We start from the raw sequence: 18428 nt of genomic DNA, 5'->3' as shown, positions 1-18428 counted from the left end.
TTTATACCACCATCATTAGATTTTATTCTTTTATTGAACATTCCCAGTGTATGTTTTTTGTGTATGTCTTTTGTTTCTCTCTCTGTCTCTGTCTCTCTCTTTCCCTCCCTCTCTCTTTCTCTCTCTCACACACACACACACGCGCGCGTGCACACAAATGCTTTTTTTTTTTTTTGAAGATGTTAGGGGTAGGAGTTTATTAATTAATTTATTTTTGCTGTGTTGGGTCTTCATTTCTGTGTGAGGGTTTTCTCTAGTTGTGGCAAGTGGGGACCACTCTTTATCACAGTGCGCGGGCCTCTCACTGTCGCGGCCTCTCTTGTTGCGGAGCACAGGCTCCAGAAGCGCAGGCTCAGTAGTTGTGGCTCACGGGCCTAGTTGCTCCGTGGCATGTGGGATCCTCCCAGACCAGGGCTCGAACCCGTGTCCCCTGCATTGGCAGGCAGATTCTCAACCACTGCACCACCAGGGAAGCCCCACAAATGCTTCTTCAGTCAACATTTATAGAGAAACTTCACTGTGCTATGTCCTAAGGGTGCAAGATATGCATGATTTATCCTCAATAAATATTTATTGACCGTAGATTGATGAACTTGCTTTTTGGTTCCCAAAGCTATGAATAGTTCATGTGCTGAAAGAATCAAGGGTAAAGCCTGAGTTGGAAGGAGTTTGGTAGGGCCTCTGATCCTTTGCCTCTTCCCAGCTGGAAGCATTCTTGCACGGAGGAGCTTGGCAGCCTGCGCTGACCAGCTTGATGTCCCTGGTGCCAAGGCAGAGAGTCTGGCACCCATCAGTGATCCCCCAAAACAGCTGTGTATCAGATCACAGCACTGCCCCCTGGTTGCAGTAATGATGGCCTTGAGTCATCAAGAAACGGTAAAATTGTATTTAGGCCCTTCTATTTAAAGTTAAAATTATCCATACAAAATAACTCGGCTGCAGAAGTTTCAGCATTTAAGTGTGTAAGATTCAGCTCTCAGATAAATTCATGTTTACAAACAACATCTCCTAGTAATTCCAGATTAAATGAGTTGTCACAGTGGTAAAGATGACTTCCAAAGGGCTTGCCTCATTTCCTGTGAGAATCAGGAAACATAATCCTAGCAAAGTCTTTTTACAAAATTTGAAGCACAGCCTCACATTTGTGTTTTTGTCTTTCAAATCAATACTTATTTGTAGCACGTGCACAACAGCACTTTAGTGAATGTTTTATGGGACCAGAATGCGGCCTCATGAATGTTGCAAACTGCTCAACTTTTAGAGGTCTATAAAATGTCCCGTCAGACCCAACATACTGTGCCACTAATTTTTACATGTAGAAATCAATACCTTGAAAAGAGGCTTCAAAATCTTTCGGTTGTTTCCAAATGCAGTTTTTAGTGATTGTCTCTAATCAAATTGTTAGTCATTTGTCTTTTTGATTCTGGTGACCTCCACAGCACTTTTACCAGTTAGGAGTGGGTCTCTGTATCTGAATTACAGACCCGTCACTTTGTGGTCCTGCTGCCAATAAGCTGATTCTCTTCAGTTACCACTGTGGTTTAGTGGTTTAGTGGCTCACACAGACTGTTGCTGTGGGTCAGCCGAAGCGACTGGATGCTGGGTCCACGTCTGGCCTGAGGCAGAACTCTCCCTCCCTTGCACATGTCACCTCCAAGATGAAAGATGAGTGAAAGAGAAGCATCTGTACCTGTGAGACAAGGGGATGGCAGGTTTCCTTTGTTCACCCAAGAGAAAGTTATGAAAGCCAAACTAGGAGAAGGGGAGAAGAGAGTTTTCTGGAGTCATAACCCAGATATTTTACTCATTATTAACTTCTGTGTCAAATGCTTCAAACCTTATTTTCCCCAAAACTCCCATTGAGCATTTGTCCCTGACTTGTTAGCAGGGTCTGCCCTCCTGGCTAAGGTCAACCTCACTTGGTATTTCTCAGGGGCTCCTGTCCTCCAACAGCTAACATACAGTTGAAATGAGCCTCCTGAATTCCACATGATTCAGGGGAGCTTTTTCTTCTAAAGTAATTAAAGTTTCTTCTGGTGGGGGAGTTTGAAAACCTTCAGACAGACATGGGTTTTATAAAGATGGTATTGGACGTGAGCTGTGATAGCTGCCGCAATGCATCTGATCCTGCATAGAACAAAGTGGCATCTGTGTAAGGTGCTCCTTGGGGACCAGAAAGCAAGAGCCAGCCTCCCCCAGCCATTGACAGAGGGGCACGGGCATGTGGCTTTGGGATTGCTGTTCCTTAGACTGGTGGTGTTTGGTGAGGATCTTGAGACTGACTGTGACTAAGTGTGAGGCTTATTGCAAGCAACCTGATATTTATGAAGTACCAAATTTCATAAAAGGTCGTAGAGCTAGTGTGAATCTCAATTGTGCAAGAAATATCTATTTATTTAAATTAAAACAAACCTGCCTCCAGACCTCCAGCCTGCCTAACTGGCCAGACATTTGATCTTTGCTAGCCCTCAGGTCCCCATGCCAGGGTAAAACTAGAAGTGGGAGCTTATGTGGCATCTGGATAGGGAGGCCTCTCACCTTGCACATTACCAGTGTGCCCCCATTGTCCCACTTCACAGCCTCTCTGGGAGGTCCCATAATTTCTCTACCTCCCTGCCAGGGTGGGGCCTGGAATGTTCTGGCAAGGCTGGGGCCCCCCATGCACATCCTGTGTCCTCCTCCGGGGTCCTGCCAACCCTCCAGGTGCTGCCAGATAGCAGGGAGCCACAGACCTCCATCCCCTGCCCAGTCAGGGCATCTCCCTTCTCTTCCTCATTGCTTCCTCCTCCCATCACCTTCCGGAAATGGACCATAGTCTCTGGAAGAAGCTCTGACTTTGTGAATACAGAACCAGAAAGCAAGTATGTTGTTGCCAGCTTCAGGTTTTGGTCCCATGATTTAAACACCCCAAAAGGTGATAATGCAGATTTATCTCATTGTGGAAAACAGAAGGTAAAATACAGGTAGAAAACCTCGCCTCTACCAGTTAGGATTAGCTTTATCTGCATAGAGTAGGAAACTCAACTGATTACTTAAGAAAGAAAGATTCATTAACTTCCCCCTACATTGAGTCTCAGGTAGGCCGTCCAGTACTCTGTGATGGTCTGGGACTCGGGCCCGTCCTGTCTTTGGAAGATATTTTGGCTACATCTGTCAAACTTAATATATGTATTTATTCTGCTTTTAGGAACATATCCCACAGATATTCTTACAGAAGTGTTATTTCATCATTTCATCCTTTTTCATAATTGAAAAAATATCAGTGTCTACCAATAAAGCATTAATTAAATAAATCACAATACAATCATGCAGTGGTATATGCAGAGTTATTAAAAAAGAACGAGGCAGATCTGTAAGTGCCAGTATCAAGAGATATCTAAGGTATATTGTTTAGAAAACACCTAGTTGCAGTATAATGTGTGTCATATGATCTCGTTTGTGATTGTATTTCCACATAATACACAGAAGGAAGTGAGTCTTTTTGGGAGGGGCCTCATTGGGGTTTGGGAGAAGCAGGGCTATTGTTCATATTGTTTATACTCTTCAGTACTGTTAAATGTTTCACCTCAAGTATTTAATGTTTACTTTAAAAAGAAACATCAAATTAGCTTAGACATGGAAGGTACTTTTCAAGGTCATTTTATGCTAATCTTGTATCCAATCTTGCACTGGTAACCAGTCAAGCAAGTGATCCGTCCTCCTGTTGCTAACAGTAAAGGACATCTTAATGATAGAGAGAGAATGAGCTTTAGTTACAGATAAGTAGAAAAAAACCAAATAGCCAGAATATCTTAAAGGTCATAGTTACTATAATTTGTCACCCCAAATTCAATAACACTTCAAGGAGACCAATCAGAAGGATGAATGAAAATAGAGGATCCGTTAGGAACATGATAGATTGGGATCTTTTCCCAACATTAGGAGCAAGTACAGTGTGGCCGAGTGCAAAAAGCCTGGAGTCTGGGCCCAAAAGACCTTTGCCAATTTCTAGCTGTATAACTTTGGGCAAATTACTTAACATTTTCAAGTTACTTTCCTCACTGGTAAAATAAAGTGGGGCATCTGATATATATCAAATTTATATATATATAGATAGATAGATTGATATATATTATATATCACATGAAATAGTATATGAGAAGAGATTGGTTCTGGAAAATAGAAAGCATTTAATAAATTGCACCGATCATGTTATTTGCATTATTAACATCACCAGTGAACTATATCTGGTAAATCAAGAAAATTATCTTCCTTAAATTAATAGATTATACCTTCTTTTGTTTTATTGTCAAATTTGCCAGTTCTTTGTAAGAAATTAATCTGCATAGAGATATATGCCAGTACCAACAGATTGCCCCTAACACGTCTAACAAATTATTTCAGAACTCGGCATAGCCACCAGCGGTGACTTCCAGGGCTTTGTCACACCTCTGCTAATGATTTGGGTCTTCATGTCAGCAGACACATGAGCTTTTTTCACTTTCAGCATCTGAGCATGTGCTCAGGTTCCAAAAGATATTCCAAGGTAAATAGTTGGTTTCAAAATTTTAAAAGAAATTATTACTGATGTCTAAGACCAAAGCCACTTGCAGATTCTTTTCTTTCCCCCCTGGTTCATACACTCAAATATTCCTTTCACCTGTGATCCAGGGTAGTTAAATACCCAGCAACACTGCGCGCTGCTTTCTGTGTACTGTGGAAGGAGACTGTGCTTTATCTACTCCAGAGAACTGGAACCACCCCACCAGGACCTTAAGAGGGTGGAGTATTCCTATGGACCATCAGGGCCAAGACACAACTGCCCGTGTCCTGACCAAGGATTTCATTTAAAAACCCACTCTCAACCCGACCTTCCTTTTATAAATGCCCCTCAGCCCATGATTCCAAAGTACTCTCAGTAAAAGAATCTCGTAAGGCAGCTGCAAAGTTCTCACCAAACTCTATACAGAAGGCAAAGGGAATGCCTAATCTTTGCCTGCCTTGGTGGTTTCGTTGGGATAATAGACATACTTACTCCCACTAAAAAATGTTTACACTGTTCTCAAATAGAGCAGAGGTCTTAAAGTTTTCTCAGCTTTGAAAGCTTCTTCTGATCCATATCTCCTTACCAGCATATTCATTAAGAAGTTCACAGATATATAAGTAACCATTCCAGTTAGACATTTGTATTTCCCACTTACTTGACCAATAAGTTTTGAGAATTTTTGCACTGCATATAAGAGGCACATTTTTGATTAAAGGATAATTTTAGACATGCTCTGAAGAGTATTTAGGTGCGTGTCATTTGCATGCACATATTCAGGATGGGCTGTTTCACCTACTTCCCTAAATCCAGCCTCAGAGTGTTTGTAGGAACAAGTGTAGCACTGGGGCGGACATAGTACCAGATGAGGAGAAGCAGGCTTGGGTAATTTTTGTCACCCCAAGCTGTCTGTGAAAGTTTGACCTAGGCATCAACTCTCTCTGGCTGAATGAGGCCATCTTTAGAGCATGAGGTATCACTGGTTTTTGTTTTTACAGTTAATTTATGAAAAACACAGGAGCCTTTCAAAGTGAAAACCATGCTATGAAATATAAAGGAATGTTTCAAAACAGTAGCTGGGGGGAAACCAATAACTTTTTTTTTTTTTTTTCTTTTTGCGGTATGCGAGCCTCTCACTGTCGTGGCCTCTCCCGTTGCGGAGCACAGGCTCCGGATGCGCAGGCCCAGCGGCCATGGCTCACGGGCCCAGCCGCTCCGCGGCATATGGGATCCTCCCAGATCGGGGCACGAACCCGTATCCCCTGCATCGGCAGGCGGACTCTCAACCACTGCGCCACCAGGGAGGCCCCAATAACTTTTTAAATATAAATTTCGAAACTGTTTCCTTATTGAGTAACAGCTTTTATTGAGATATAATTCACATACCATGCAATGCACCCATTTAAATTGCCCAAGGTTTTTTTTTATTATTATTATTGCACTATTATTTGTTTTAGTTGCTGCAGTGAACCCTGGCATACAAGTATCTGTTCAAATTCCGGTTTTCAGTTCTTCTGGGTACACTCCTAATAGTGCAGAATTGCTGGGTCATATGGTAATTCCGTGTTCAGCTTTTTGAGGAACATTATTACTTTTAGAAAAGTTTGTACTTATGAGTTACTGCACTAAGCATCTTAAATGTGTATTGCATCTCGTTGCCATAACAAACTTTTTCATTCATTCTTTTTTTTTTTTTTTTTTTTGTGGTACGCGGGCCTCTCACTGTTGTGGCCTCTTCCGTTGCAGAGCACAGGCTCTGGACGTGCAGGCTCAGCAGCCATGGCTCACAGGCCCAGCCATTCCGCGGCATGTGGGATCTTCCCGGACCAGGGCACGAACCTGTGTCCCCTGCATTGGCAGGCGGACTCTCAACCACTGCACCACCAGGGAAGCCCGTCATTCATTCTTATTCATTCATTCAGCAAGTAATTTTAAAGGATCTACTATGTACTAGGCACTGTTCTAGGCACTGAGGTTCTCCAGTGAACAAATAACAAAGTTCCACTCTCTTGTAGGTCTTACATAATAGTAGTAATGGCAGACAATAAACAAATATATATATAGTAATAAATGCCATTAAGGCAATGAAGAAAAATGCATGGTGAGGAGGAATATTGCAGAGGGTGGTTGTAGGTACGAGGGATGCTATTTTAGATGGAATTAAAGGGGAATGTCTGTGAAAAGCTGACACCTGGGAAGAGCCCTAAAAGAATCGAGGCAGGGCTTCCCTGGTGGTGCAGTGGTTAAGAATCCGCCTGCCAATGCAGGGGACCTGGGTTCGATCCCTGGTCTGGGAAGATCCCACATGCCGCGGAGCAGCGCCACAACTACTGAGCCTGTGCTCTAGAGCCCAGAAGCCACAACTACTGAGCTCGCGTGCCACAATAACTGAAGCCCGCACACCACAACGAAGAGTAGCCCCCTCTCGCCACAACTAGAGAAAGCCCGTGCACAGCAACAAAGACCCAACAGAGCCAAAAATAAGATAAATTAATAAATTAATTAATTTCAAAAAAAGAATCGAGGCAGCTAGTCATCCAGAGATCTTGGGAGACCATTCTGGGGAGAGGCAAAAAATGCAAAGGCCCTGAGGCACGTCCAGGCTTGGTGAGGTCAAGGAACAACAGACAGGTTGGGGTGGCTGAGGGGAGGGGCGGGGTCCGGTTTTTTTATATTGTGATGGGAAGTCATTTGGAGAGTTTGAGCAGGAGACAGAGGCAATCAATTATTCTGCCTATTTCTAGGTAAAGAAGACTTTAAGTGATTTTACCAAAGCACCTGCTGAGTAACAAAAGAGATTTTCCCAAGTAGGTTCACTCCGGAGTGCATGCTCTTCCCCACCAGTCCAGGGCGCGTCTCTGCCCGAACGCTATTCCTTGCTGGCTGTCGTTGCTTTTCAGAAATGCCCTACGAGGTACTCCTTCCCTGGGATTGGTTTGTGGCTCTCCATAAGCGGTAAACCAGACGTTAAGCGGGTCTTGCCAGGCGTGGTGTTTGAGGTCTCTGGATTCTCTCCCGCAGGCATGATGCACTCCCCGGGATTCGACGGGAACGGCAGTCTGAGCTTGCAGATGCTGATGAACGCGGACAGCCTGTACTCGGCCGCGCACTGCGCCTTGCTGCTCAACCTGAAGCTCTCCCATGGCGACTACTACCGGAAGCGGCCCGCCCTGGTGCCAGGCACCATGGTGAGTGTGCGTCTCCGCCCCGCCACGCCGAGGACCAGCAGCAGCCTCAGGGCTGGCACCCAAGCGTCACTGCCACGAGAGGGATGGCCGGTGTGTTCTGTCTCACACTGATGTGGAATGGGTGATGCCCGCGGGGCTGTGGAGGGTGGGCGGATGTGATGCCCAGGAACCGTTGTGCAATTTGCACGCTCGGTGAGCTGCAGAGCTACCCACCTAGCTCCAGGGGTAAAGAACCCCGTGTGCCTGGAAAGGGCTGCCTATCAGTGGCCCAATCACTTCATCCAGTGGCATTAAACACACATGTGTAAGACATATTCAAAAACGTAATCAGCATGTTAAGTAACAGCAGGAGATATGCAGAGAATGGTCCCCTTTGCAGAAGATGCAGGCATGCTGCTACAAAAACCCTTCACTGAGTTCGAAAATATACCGAGAGCCACTCGGACCCAGAACTAAGCTCACTAATGTCGATAACAAAACACCTCCTGTGAGGTGATGACAGAGATGAGGATTCTTCCGTGGTTGGCTCCCTGGCGTGAGCACACCCCTCCATGGCGGACCCTGGTACCAGTTGGAGAGCCTCAATCCATGGAGCAACATTAAGGGATCAGCCATCATTTGTCTGATAAATGATTGACAAATTGTATGTTTCCGAGGGTAAGTGGTGGCTTCATGAGTGTAAGTCAAGTGTCTCTTGAGACACGTATGTCCTTCAGGGAGCACCTGCCACCTCTGCTGCTGATGGGACAGTCAGAAGGAGGTGCTCTGAGAAACACGTCTGTGCATTTTCTAATCCTCCCACGTGTCACAGAGCAAAAGTATAAACTGTAGTATCCCTACTCCTTCTACAGCGTTTCTTAAAGAGATTACATAAATGAAAGGACCTTCATGAAGTCTGGGACGTTTCCATTGCCGTTTCCGCTTCCCTCGCCACCCTCTGTCCCCCAGTCGACAAGGTTGTGTTTTTCCCATAAGCGGTGACTCAGTGACTCGGGACGTGAAAAGGCAGCAGAGGAACATGGGAGCCTGTTGGTTTGCAAGGGATCGTATTTGGTCACCTTCTCGTGTGATCTTCTCTGCAGAAGGAGTTCATGAAGCAGGTCCAGACCAGCGGGGTGCTGATGGTCTTCTCCCAGGCCTGGATCGAGGAACTTTACCACCAGGTTCTCGACAGAAACATGCTCGGAGAAGCCGGCTACTGGGGCAGCCCCGAGGACAACAGCCTTCCCCTCATCACCATGCTGGCTGGTCAGTGGCTCCTTGCACGGCTCCATGGCGCTCGGTGGGGGGGGGAGGGCCCACGCTTCAAAGCCCCTTTCAGGGAAGCAGTAGTGTTTTCAGGAGACTTCAAAACAGCACCCACAAAGCCTCCCTGGCAGTTGATGACAGTTCCAGGGAAGTGTCATGAGTTCACCTCATAAGAACTTTCTTTCCTTTTTCCACGTGGAACTCTGCAGGCTCACTGTGCCCCATTGGATGAGGAATTATTTAGCACCTATGTCTGTTGGGATAAAACTGTAGACCTCTTCTGGGGATTTGAAGTACTGTCTGGGCACAAAGCCCAGAATTATTCCTGGAAGCTCTCACATGCTCATAGATACCCTGTATCATTCAGTGCTTGTGAGAATTTGCCAGTAATGTAAAATGATTGATTTTAAACTTGGCTTCATCCCCATTTCTTGTCCATATCAGAGGTCCTCCCTTCCCTTCCCAGCTGTACCAGAGTGAAAAAGAATAAAAGGGAATTGCCCGTCGTTAGGACTCTGCACTTCCACTGCAGGGGGCCCGGGTTCAATCCCTGGTCGGGGAAATAAGATCCCACCAGCCACGCAGCATGGCCAAAAAAAAAAAAGAAAGAATGTAAAATAGCTTGCCCAGCATTTTTTCTTTAGTGTCTTGAGTTTTGTTTTGTTTTGGTTTGGTTTTTTTTTGTGGTACGCGGGCCTCTCACTGTTGTGGCCTTTCCCGTTGCGGAGCACAGGCTCTGGACGCGCAAGCCGTGTTGAGCTGTGTGAGGACATACACACCACAGAGAGGGCAGGGAATGTTGCCTTATGACCACACCCCATCCTTCTCTTTATGTTCTCATATGATATTTCCAATAGTTAAATAGGATATTAAAAACTCAAGACACTGGGCTTCCCTGGTGGTGCAGTGGTTGAGAGTCCGCCTGCCGATGCAGGGGACCTGGGTTCGAGCCCTGGTCTGGGAAGATCCCACGTGCCGCGGAGCAACTAAGCCCGTGCGCCACAACTACTGAGCCTGCGCTCTAGAGCCTACAAGCCACAACTACTGAAGCCCGAGCACCTAGAGCCCATGCTCCACAGCAAGAGAAGCCACTGCAATGAGAAGCCTGCTCGCTGCAACTAAAAGCCCGCACGCAACAATGAAGACCCAACGCAGCCATAAATAAATAAATAAATAAATAAATAAATAAATAAATTTTTAAAATTGAACAAATAACAGACTATTCACAGGAGCCATATTCATCAGTCATCACTGTTAATCAGCCATCTCTTTTATAATGGAACAGTAAGTTCAATTGCTTCATCCATAGGGAAGTTATCTAACTTTAGATTAATGATAGAAAAACAGAGACTTTTCATAAAAATTCAACAGAATTACGTTCTGTGATTCTTTGTAGCAAATTTCAGGTGTGAAGTGACAAGTGAATTTGAGCAGCAATTAACCTAGAGCTTGGAAACGTCCATCTAATCTTTTCATTATGTGCAAGGAAAAGCAATAGCAGTAACCTGGTCCTCAACACTGTACTACCTGTGGCCATTCCTCATGTCATGTCATGTCAACATATTCTATAGAGTGTGGAATTTTAGCACTTAGATAAGTTTTGTGTTACTTGAATTCGTCAGTCCTTTACCTAGCACATACGAAACAAAACTTTGATACATGACAGTTTCTGGCAAATGTCATTAGACCGTTTGACCATAAGTCAAATTAATTTCAGTGAAACTGCTCGGTTCCCACTGTAGTAGTCCTATAGATTTCTCCCTGCCTTCCCTCCCACACCCAGTTTTACTGAGCGGTAATTGACATATTAATCCCAGGTGTACAACATAATGATTTGATATATGCATATAGTGTAAAATGACCATCACAATAAGTTTAGTTAACATCAATCACCTCTCATAGTTACAAATTTTTTTCTCACTGAGGTGTGAGAACTTTTACGATCCATTCTCTGAGCAAGCAACTTTCAAAGAGATGTGTTACCAGAAGTCTCTAGACTTCTGGAGTTACTGTAAGAATCAAAGAATCAAAGAATCAATGTAATGAAATAATTTTCAAACACCATGCAAGTCTCACCCTATTGGGGTGAAGGTGAAGTTCTAAAGTCAGGGAATAAGCTTATGTTACCCTCTTCTCACATCCCCTCTGTGTGGTGCATTTGCCTATGTTAGTTGCATTCAAATGCATATGCTTCTACTCCATGGTCACTCCTCCAATGGTTACTTCCTTTTTACTGAGGAATTTGGGGCCCAGAGAATGGAGTACCTGGCCCAAGGCTACAAGACTACTTAATTCAGAGGCAAGGCTGAATCGAAGCCCAGCCCTCTCAACCCAAGCCAGTCTCTTCTTACCAGCATGTTAAGGAATGGTTCATTGAACTAATTCTGTAGATGAGAGTATATTTTAACAAAAATTTAAACAGGGTGAATTAGAATCCCATACTGAGCTGAAGTTTGATGTCATGGAAGGAGGCCTGGATGGGTGTCAGAAGACATGAATACTAAGTCTAATTCCTTCCTTTGCCATCCTCATGACTTGGGCGATTTACTTACTTTGAATACTTATTTCTTCCTCTGTGAAATAAGGAAAGATAATACCTACCCTGCCTACGTACTTGGAGTTGTTGGGAAGATCTAATGAAAAAAATGTTACGTGAAAACACTTTGAAAATTGTAAGGTATTATTAGTAAGGTATTGTGCTTTGCAATCAGATTATATGATTATCTGACCAAAGAGACTTATCCTCCTCTTAATTCTTTTGAGGAAGCTCTGAAAAACAGATCCATGTTGGAGTAACCTGTCCATATAAAATGTGGGAATGATGCCACGATTTTGAATAAAAGCGAGTATGCAAAGATCCAAATATTCTAAATCAATAGGTTTTCTAGCAACAGAGGTATCAGAATTTATCTTTATTTTTTCAAATAAAAAAATGCATCAGCCTAACAGAAGAATGCTCTAGCAATGAAAGAAAACTGTACTGAATGGATAAAACAAAAATTTTAATATTCTGATAAAAGGTTGCTACATACTTGGTACATAACAGATCCCATAACTGTTTGTTGGGAAGAAAATGAATATTGTGGTAGCCATTTGTTTTTGACTGGAGTGTTCTTTAAAAAGAAAACAAAAAACCTTGCCCTTTTTCCTTGACAGATATCGATGGCTTAGAGAGCAGTGCAATTGGAGGGCAGCTGATGGCCTCAGCTTCTATGGAGTCTCCTTTCACCCAGGGCAGGAGAATTGATGACTCCACAGTGGCAGGTAGTGACTTGGGTCTTGAGTTTATGAATATACATCCATCGCATGTGTTACCAGCAATTAAATTATTATGTGGCAGAGTTCTGTACTGACGTAAATGAATTTAGATTTCATCTTGGCAGAAAAATACCTAATGGAAGTTACTAGCATCATCCAGCTGCTGATGCAACATTCATTATTTATAAGCACAAAGTGAAACACAATCTGATATAACCCTTTCCATTGTATTTCCTGTAGTAGAATTGCACATGGCTTGATAATGCTAATGTGATGGTCAGAGAATCCCAGGCTGTTCATTGCCAGGTGGTTTTATCTCCAGAAGGTAACCCACACCCCTTCACGTTCTAGGTGTGGCGTTCGCTCGCTACATTCTGGTTGGCTGCTGGAAGAACTTGATCGACACTTTATCAACCCCCCTGACCGGCCGAATGGCGGGGAGCTCCAAAGGGCTGGCCTTCATCCTGGGAGCTGAAGGCATTAAAGAACAGAACCAAAAAGAACGCGATGCCATCTGCATGAGCCTCGATGGGCTGCGGAAAGCAGCACGGCTGAGCTGTGCTCTAGGTAGGGTGGACATGGTATCCCTGACCCGTGGCCCAAGGGGTGTTCCCGAGGACCACATTAGGAACGGCCTAGTGGACAACAAGTCTTTTAGAAGTGCTTCTGCCAGGTGAGTGCTTAGAGAATAGACTCAGTTAAGGGGTAATTGTTTGTTTCCTCTAAAGGAGTTGCAGCCAACTGTGCGTCAGCCCTCGCCCAGATGGCAGCTGCCTCCTGTGTCCAGGAAGAGAAAGAGGAAAGGGAAATCCAGGAACCCGGTGATGCCATAGCACAAGGTAACAGCAGAAGGGCTAGAATCCACCTGGTGCCTATGTGCGGTCTGCACGTGCCCGCACACACGAGCAGACACACTTGTCCCTGTTGCACGTGTGATACACAGCGTATTGTATACCACTGGTGATCCTGCTGGACCACAGGCTTGGGTCAGTTTTACATGGCCGACCCTCCAGACTGCTCACAACAGGTCCCTCTGGACACAAAAGACATACTGGCTCCTGGCGACTAGGCAAGTGCACTTGGCTGCTAGCCAGAGGCCCACCTGGCTCAGCTCTTCACACCTGTGGCGTCCTCTGGCCACTGGCTTTGAAGCTTCCCAGGGTGCACATTTGAGGACCCCCTCAGGCTACAGTGGGAAAGATAGAATGGCCAGGGTTCTGAAGGGGGGAATCAAACCGATGGAGGAATTCCTGAGAGGAGGCTCAGGAAGACTTTGCTTTTGTCAGAGAAAAACCTGAGCTTTGTGAACTTGGGAAAGGGTTGATTTTTAACTTGTTAAAATTAGTCAGTCAATGAAGTGGATGGTTATCTAGATATAAGGAAAGAGAATGGCCTTTCTAATAGCAGTGGAAGATAAATGGCAGACAGCAAACAAGGAAAAATTGGAAGCTTGGTCCAACTTGTGCTAACAGTGTATCAGGTATATAAAATAGGTAGTCACAGAAAGAGTCAGCACATTTTTAGCTGAGAAAAACAGGTCAGGTTGGTGTTCCTCAAACTTGAGTAATAGAGAGAATCATGTGAGAACAAAGCAACTCTTACACATCCGCGGTGTTAACTGCAAAAGGGTATCACACTTTTACTTAAAATGTACAACTATAAGTTACATAAAAATACTTAAAGTTCTTCAAAAACTATTAAACCAGAGCTAGTATTTGAATTAATAGACAAATAAAAAATAAAATCAATATCACATCCGTGAGACAAATGATGCTTTGCTAAAAATCAGCTTGTCCTTTACAGTAGGAGCATGGTTCGGCTTCCTCTGTAGAGAACGTGCTGTGTTTCTGGGTTCTGGACCATTGCTCAGTTTTCCCACTAGACCCATCTTCCAGTGACTGGACACCTTAATTCATGGAGGATGCTGTCGTTTGGCCTTGCCTTGGCATTTTGCGTAATTGACATCTTAAGTCACCTTCTGCATCCTTTCTCATTCATTATCTACAATTTAAAAAGTATTATTTGAAGATCACAAGTATAAAGTAAACTCAGGGAGTGAAATGATATGGGAATTTTCAGTTATAAAGCGGTCATCGTGGCGCTGAGTGTGTACATACGTATGTTGTTTTACATGATCATGATCATGAACACCTAACATTAAATAAACCTCAGAGAGGACTTGGGAAGGCCAGGACTTCTTTCTTATTATCAATATGAGTACACAAGGGCAGAGGATGGGTCTGGGCACAGATGGCTTTAGCTGGGATTGGCACTTGAAGCCCATCCTCACTGCTGTGACTGACCCAGATCCCAGGGGTGGGCCCAGAGGAACTGTACCTACCAGCTCAGAATCCATGGACTTCTGAAACCCCGGGGCTGGGGTCACCAATGTCTGTGGGCCTGTGGGCTGGGTAGTTTGCATGATGAGCCTTGGGGACCTGCCATTGAAGAGCTCGCTGCCAATGACATCCAGTGACATCTCCCTGTTTCCTTTTGCTCTTGCACAAGAGCACATTCTTTCCTTTCCCTCCTTTCTCCCTCCCCTTCTGTCTCCCTTACTTGGACTGTTAATTCTAATGAATGTCTTTCTGACGCAGTGAAACTAAAAGTGGAGCAGAAACTGGAGCAGATCGGGAAGCTGCAGGGGGTATGGCTGCACACAGCCCACGTCCTGTGCATGGATGCCATCCTCAGTGTCGGCCTGGAGATGGGCAGCCACAACCCAGACTGCTGGCCACACGTGTTCAGGTGTGTGACCGGATCCCCACTCCCGCAGGCCTGGCACCGCCTGCCGGTGGTGGGGGGGAGGGCCGGAAGGGGGCCTGCCCTGGGGAAAAGGTAGAACCCCGCACCTGCCAGCACGTAAACAGTTCACAGTAATTCACAGAGTTTGGAAAAGCCCCAAGTGAGAGGTTAGAAAGAGAAGAGGGAATAAGGGCCCAACTGAATGTATGTCTCAGAGAACAGAGTGACAGAACTGAATTTAGGAAACTGTGAACTATCATTGACATTGTCTGTGAGAGGCAGATACATTATCCCAGGGAAGGAAAACTGATTCTTAACTAGAGGCTGGTAAAAGACCACATAAGTTAGGTGAGTACTAGGCAGATCTAAAAGCTGGTCATGTGTCAGCAACATAACATGGCTGTATGTTTATTAATGTCCTTTTTATTGACAGAAGGATTTTTGTTAGCTTACATGGACGTATAATAAGTACAGCTTGCCTACTTTTAATTTAGCTAAACAAAGGAAAAATAGAATAGTACATTGTGTCAAAGACAGCCAAAAGTTTGGCTCTTAGCTTTGTAGTATCAAAGTAAAAAGAACCTCCCAATCAGTTACACAGTTCACAGCACCTGTAAAATAAAAACAAAGCGAGAGCTCCACAGTCCTCCCGCGACCAAGAAGAAAAGCCTGCCTTCCCTGGCACTGGCGGTCGGGTGGACCTCGGACAAAGGGAGGACCACTGTCCACCCGCAGCAGGCACAGGGAGGCCGCGGCTTTCTTGCCCATCTCCCCAGCACACACGCCAGCCTGTATAAGCTCAGTTCTGGCCGAACGGTGGAGGGTGGTCAGGAGAATGATGGTGGCCCGCAGCAGGGCTCGGGCATCCAGGTCTTGGCCAGAGCACTGGCCAGATCTAGGTTCTGTTTATCATCCTCAAAGCAAGTACAGCCTTGAGTGAGCATTGGTCGACTTTCAAAGATCATTCTAGGATTGAAAAACTCATCTTGAGAGGAACATGTGAAAGGGCCAGCATGAATCGGCCTGGAGCACAATGGGTTTTAATGTGGAGGCTGGTGACCCGCTACTCTCCGTTGCTTTCACAGGCAAAAAAAGACTTAAATTGCACCCAAGCAACTTCTATGGAATCAAAAAATGGCCTGATTATGGAACATCAGAGTGGATTATCCAGGATAGTCTTTCCTAGTAACTGGACTTATTCTGGGATGAGGGGTCTCTAGTCCCAGGTCTTATTGGGAACAGTTTGGAAGCTAGCAGCTGTACCACATGTTGTGACTCTTCTCTGAGTTTACCGTGATTAGGTGACTACCCCACCCCCTGCCCCAGTAGTGGTTACGTGGAGCTATCAGGACCCAGTGGGACATGGCTGGATGGAACCCCTGAGTGAGGGCCCACTGTGGCCAGAGGGCCAGTCCGCCATATGCGCACTCATTCTGGGATCTCAAAGTGAGGAGATGTTTCCCGAGTCCTGACTAGAGCACGAGAGAGAGGGAAGAGGACCCTTTGGGAAAACTCACTCCAACAGCCAAAGTCCTGATAAGCCAGTACGCTGGACAGGACGTACCTGGATAAACAGAGCTCTGTTCCCAAACTTTCACCAAGGAATCCTTGGCCCACCTCCAGGCTGTCTGGTCCAACTCAAACAAAAGTATGTATAGTGGGAAGAGGGGAAGTGGGGTTGGAGAGAGAGGGGGAGAGAAGTGGCTCTCGCCAGAGGAAGGGGAACAATCCAGGAGGAGTGAGGGCTGGCTCAGCTCCTTTGTATCTCACTGTGGGGTCGCCAGAGCGGGCCCGGCTGAGCTGCAACTTTCAACGGCTGCTGTGTGTGACTCTCTCCAGGGTGTGCGAGTATGTGGGCACGTTGGAGCATACCCACTTCAGCGACGGCACCTCTCGGCCCCCGCTGACCATCAGCCAGCCTCAGAAGGCCCCCAGAGGCGGACTCCTCGGGGACCCGGAGAGCGAGGGCTCACCCCAAGAGCAGAGCCTGGAGCAGGGGAGCTCCCTGAGCGCGGCCCCCGTCATCCAGCCCCTCTCCATCCAGGACCTCGTCCGGGAAGGCAGCCGAGGCCGAGCCTCCGACTTCCGTGGGGGCAGCCTCATGACGGGCAGCAGTGCCTCCAAGGTCGTGCTCACGCTCTCCACCCAGGCCGACAGGTGCGTGCTGTTCCCGCCACGCCCCGGGGGGCTGTCCCCCAAAGAGCACCCATCGTCCGCTGGCCACACCGCATGTTCCTCTTCTGCTCTCAAAATCATCCCCAGGACAGCTTGATTTGTTAGCCAGTCACTGAAGCCTCTTGTCATTTTTTTCAAGTACGTCTCTGTCAGCCATCACACTGCACACTCACAATGAACTCTTTTGTCTAGAAGCTAAGGCTGGAGGCTCGGGGTCGGGGTCAGGCAACCCGGGGCGAAGGCTCTGCACTTACTCCGTGACCACAGGCAACTTCCACAGGCCTTGCTTTCTCATCGTAGAATAGGGCCATAACGTATCATAACTCTCACAGGCTAGCCATAAGGTTAAATTAATTAGTTCACTGGAAGTAGTTAGGACAGAGCTTGGCAAATAGTAAACATTTGCTATTTTTATGATAATATTTTAAAATCCTGCACCCAGGAGTGTGATCTAAATTGATGCCCAGCAGTCACATTAAGATGTAGAGGGAGGAATCAACAGTAAAAAAAGCATATTTATTAGAGAAAATGCAATCTTAAAACATTTAAGAATTTATTGCAAGACTAATATATACCATTTGTTCCCCTCGTATAATAAGGCTAAAGTCAACATTTGTCCCAGTTTGTCTTCAAAAAGGTTTTTCTTTCTGCCTGTGCAAAATTACAATAATGTACTAATATTTGTGAGCTATGTACAGATGATAATATATTGTGATCATTTGGCTACTTGTTCCTGTGGCTGCACATGAAACTAGATGAGAATGAGCCCCCTCTTTCCTGTTATCTGCTTTTCTGAATTGAGGTGGCCCTTCTTGATGTGGAAAGTGCTTTGGTCACCTTCACCTGGAGACCATCCCAGTTCACTCTTCCACACTTGGCGGCTGTGCCCCAGACGACCCAGCACAGGCGCAGTGAAGTTCACATGGGAGGATGGACAGCAAGGGCGTAGAGATGTGGGAGGAGCATCACTGGCTGGGCTCAGAAGACTCGAGTTCATTCCTGGCTTTGACACCAACCAACTGCAGGGTTGAGTCTGTGTACATAGTTGCACTGAGATTCAGTTTCTTCATCTACTAATTTGGTACAATAATCCCTTTTTCCTGTCTATCCAACAGGGTGGCTGTGAAAGTGTTTGGGAAGCTGGAAAGTGGTATACAGGTGTCAGATGGGATATAATATTCACCACTCTTTTCCTACTAGGAAAGAGGAAGAAGAAATGATTAATGGGATCCAGAAACCAAATGGTGTTGAAATTACAAAACACAAGAAAAATATATTTGTTTAGATAACTT

The 18428-nt window shown here is 45.6% G+C and overlaps 1 protein-coding gene across 1 annotated transcript in view; it reads left to right on the top strand.

Annotated features, from left to right (window-relative positions):
- The window catches only part of ARFGEF3 (ARFGEF family member 3), a 127346-nt gene that overhangs the window by 57443 nt on the left and 51475 nt on the right, over nt 1-18428 (top strand). Inside the window, exons 10-16 of the mRNA XM_060114612.1 lie at nt 7544-7710; nt 8793-8958; nt 12115-12222; nt 12568-12783; nt 12945-13055; nt 14814-14964; nt 16801-17118. Of these exons, the coding sequence (XP_059970595.1) occupies nt 7544-7710; nt 8793-8958; nt 12115-12222; nt 12568-12783; nt 12945-13055; nt 14814-14964; nt 16801-17118 (1237 nt within the window). The remainder of the gene's footprint in view (nt 1-7543; nt 7711-8792; nt 8959-12114; nt 12223-12567; nt 12784-12944; nt 13056-14813; nt 14965-16800; nt 17119-18428) is intronic.

Source organism: Mesoplodon densirostris, chromosome 12 (genome assembly GCF_025265405.1).
Source record: "Mesoplodon densirostris isolate mMesDen1 chromosome 12, mMesDen1 primary haplotype, whole genome shotgun sequence".
Lineage (NCBI taxonomy): Eukaryota > Metazoa > Chordata > Mammalia > Artiodactyla > Ziphiidae > Mesoplodon > Mesoplodon densirostris.
The sequence above is the reverse complement of the archived record's forward strand: the minus strand, read 5'-3'. Positions and strand labels throughout refer to the sequence as shown.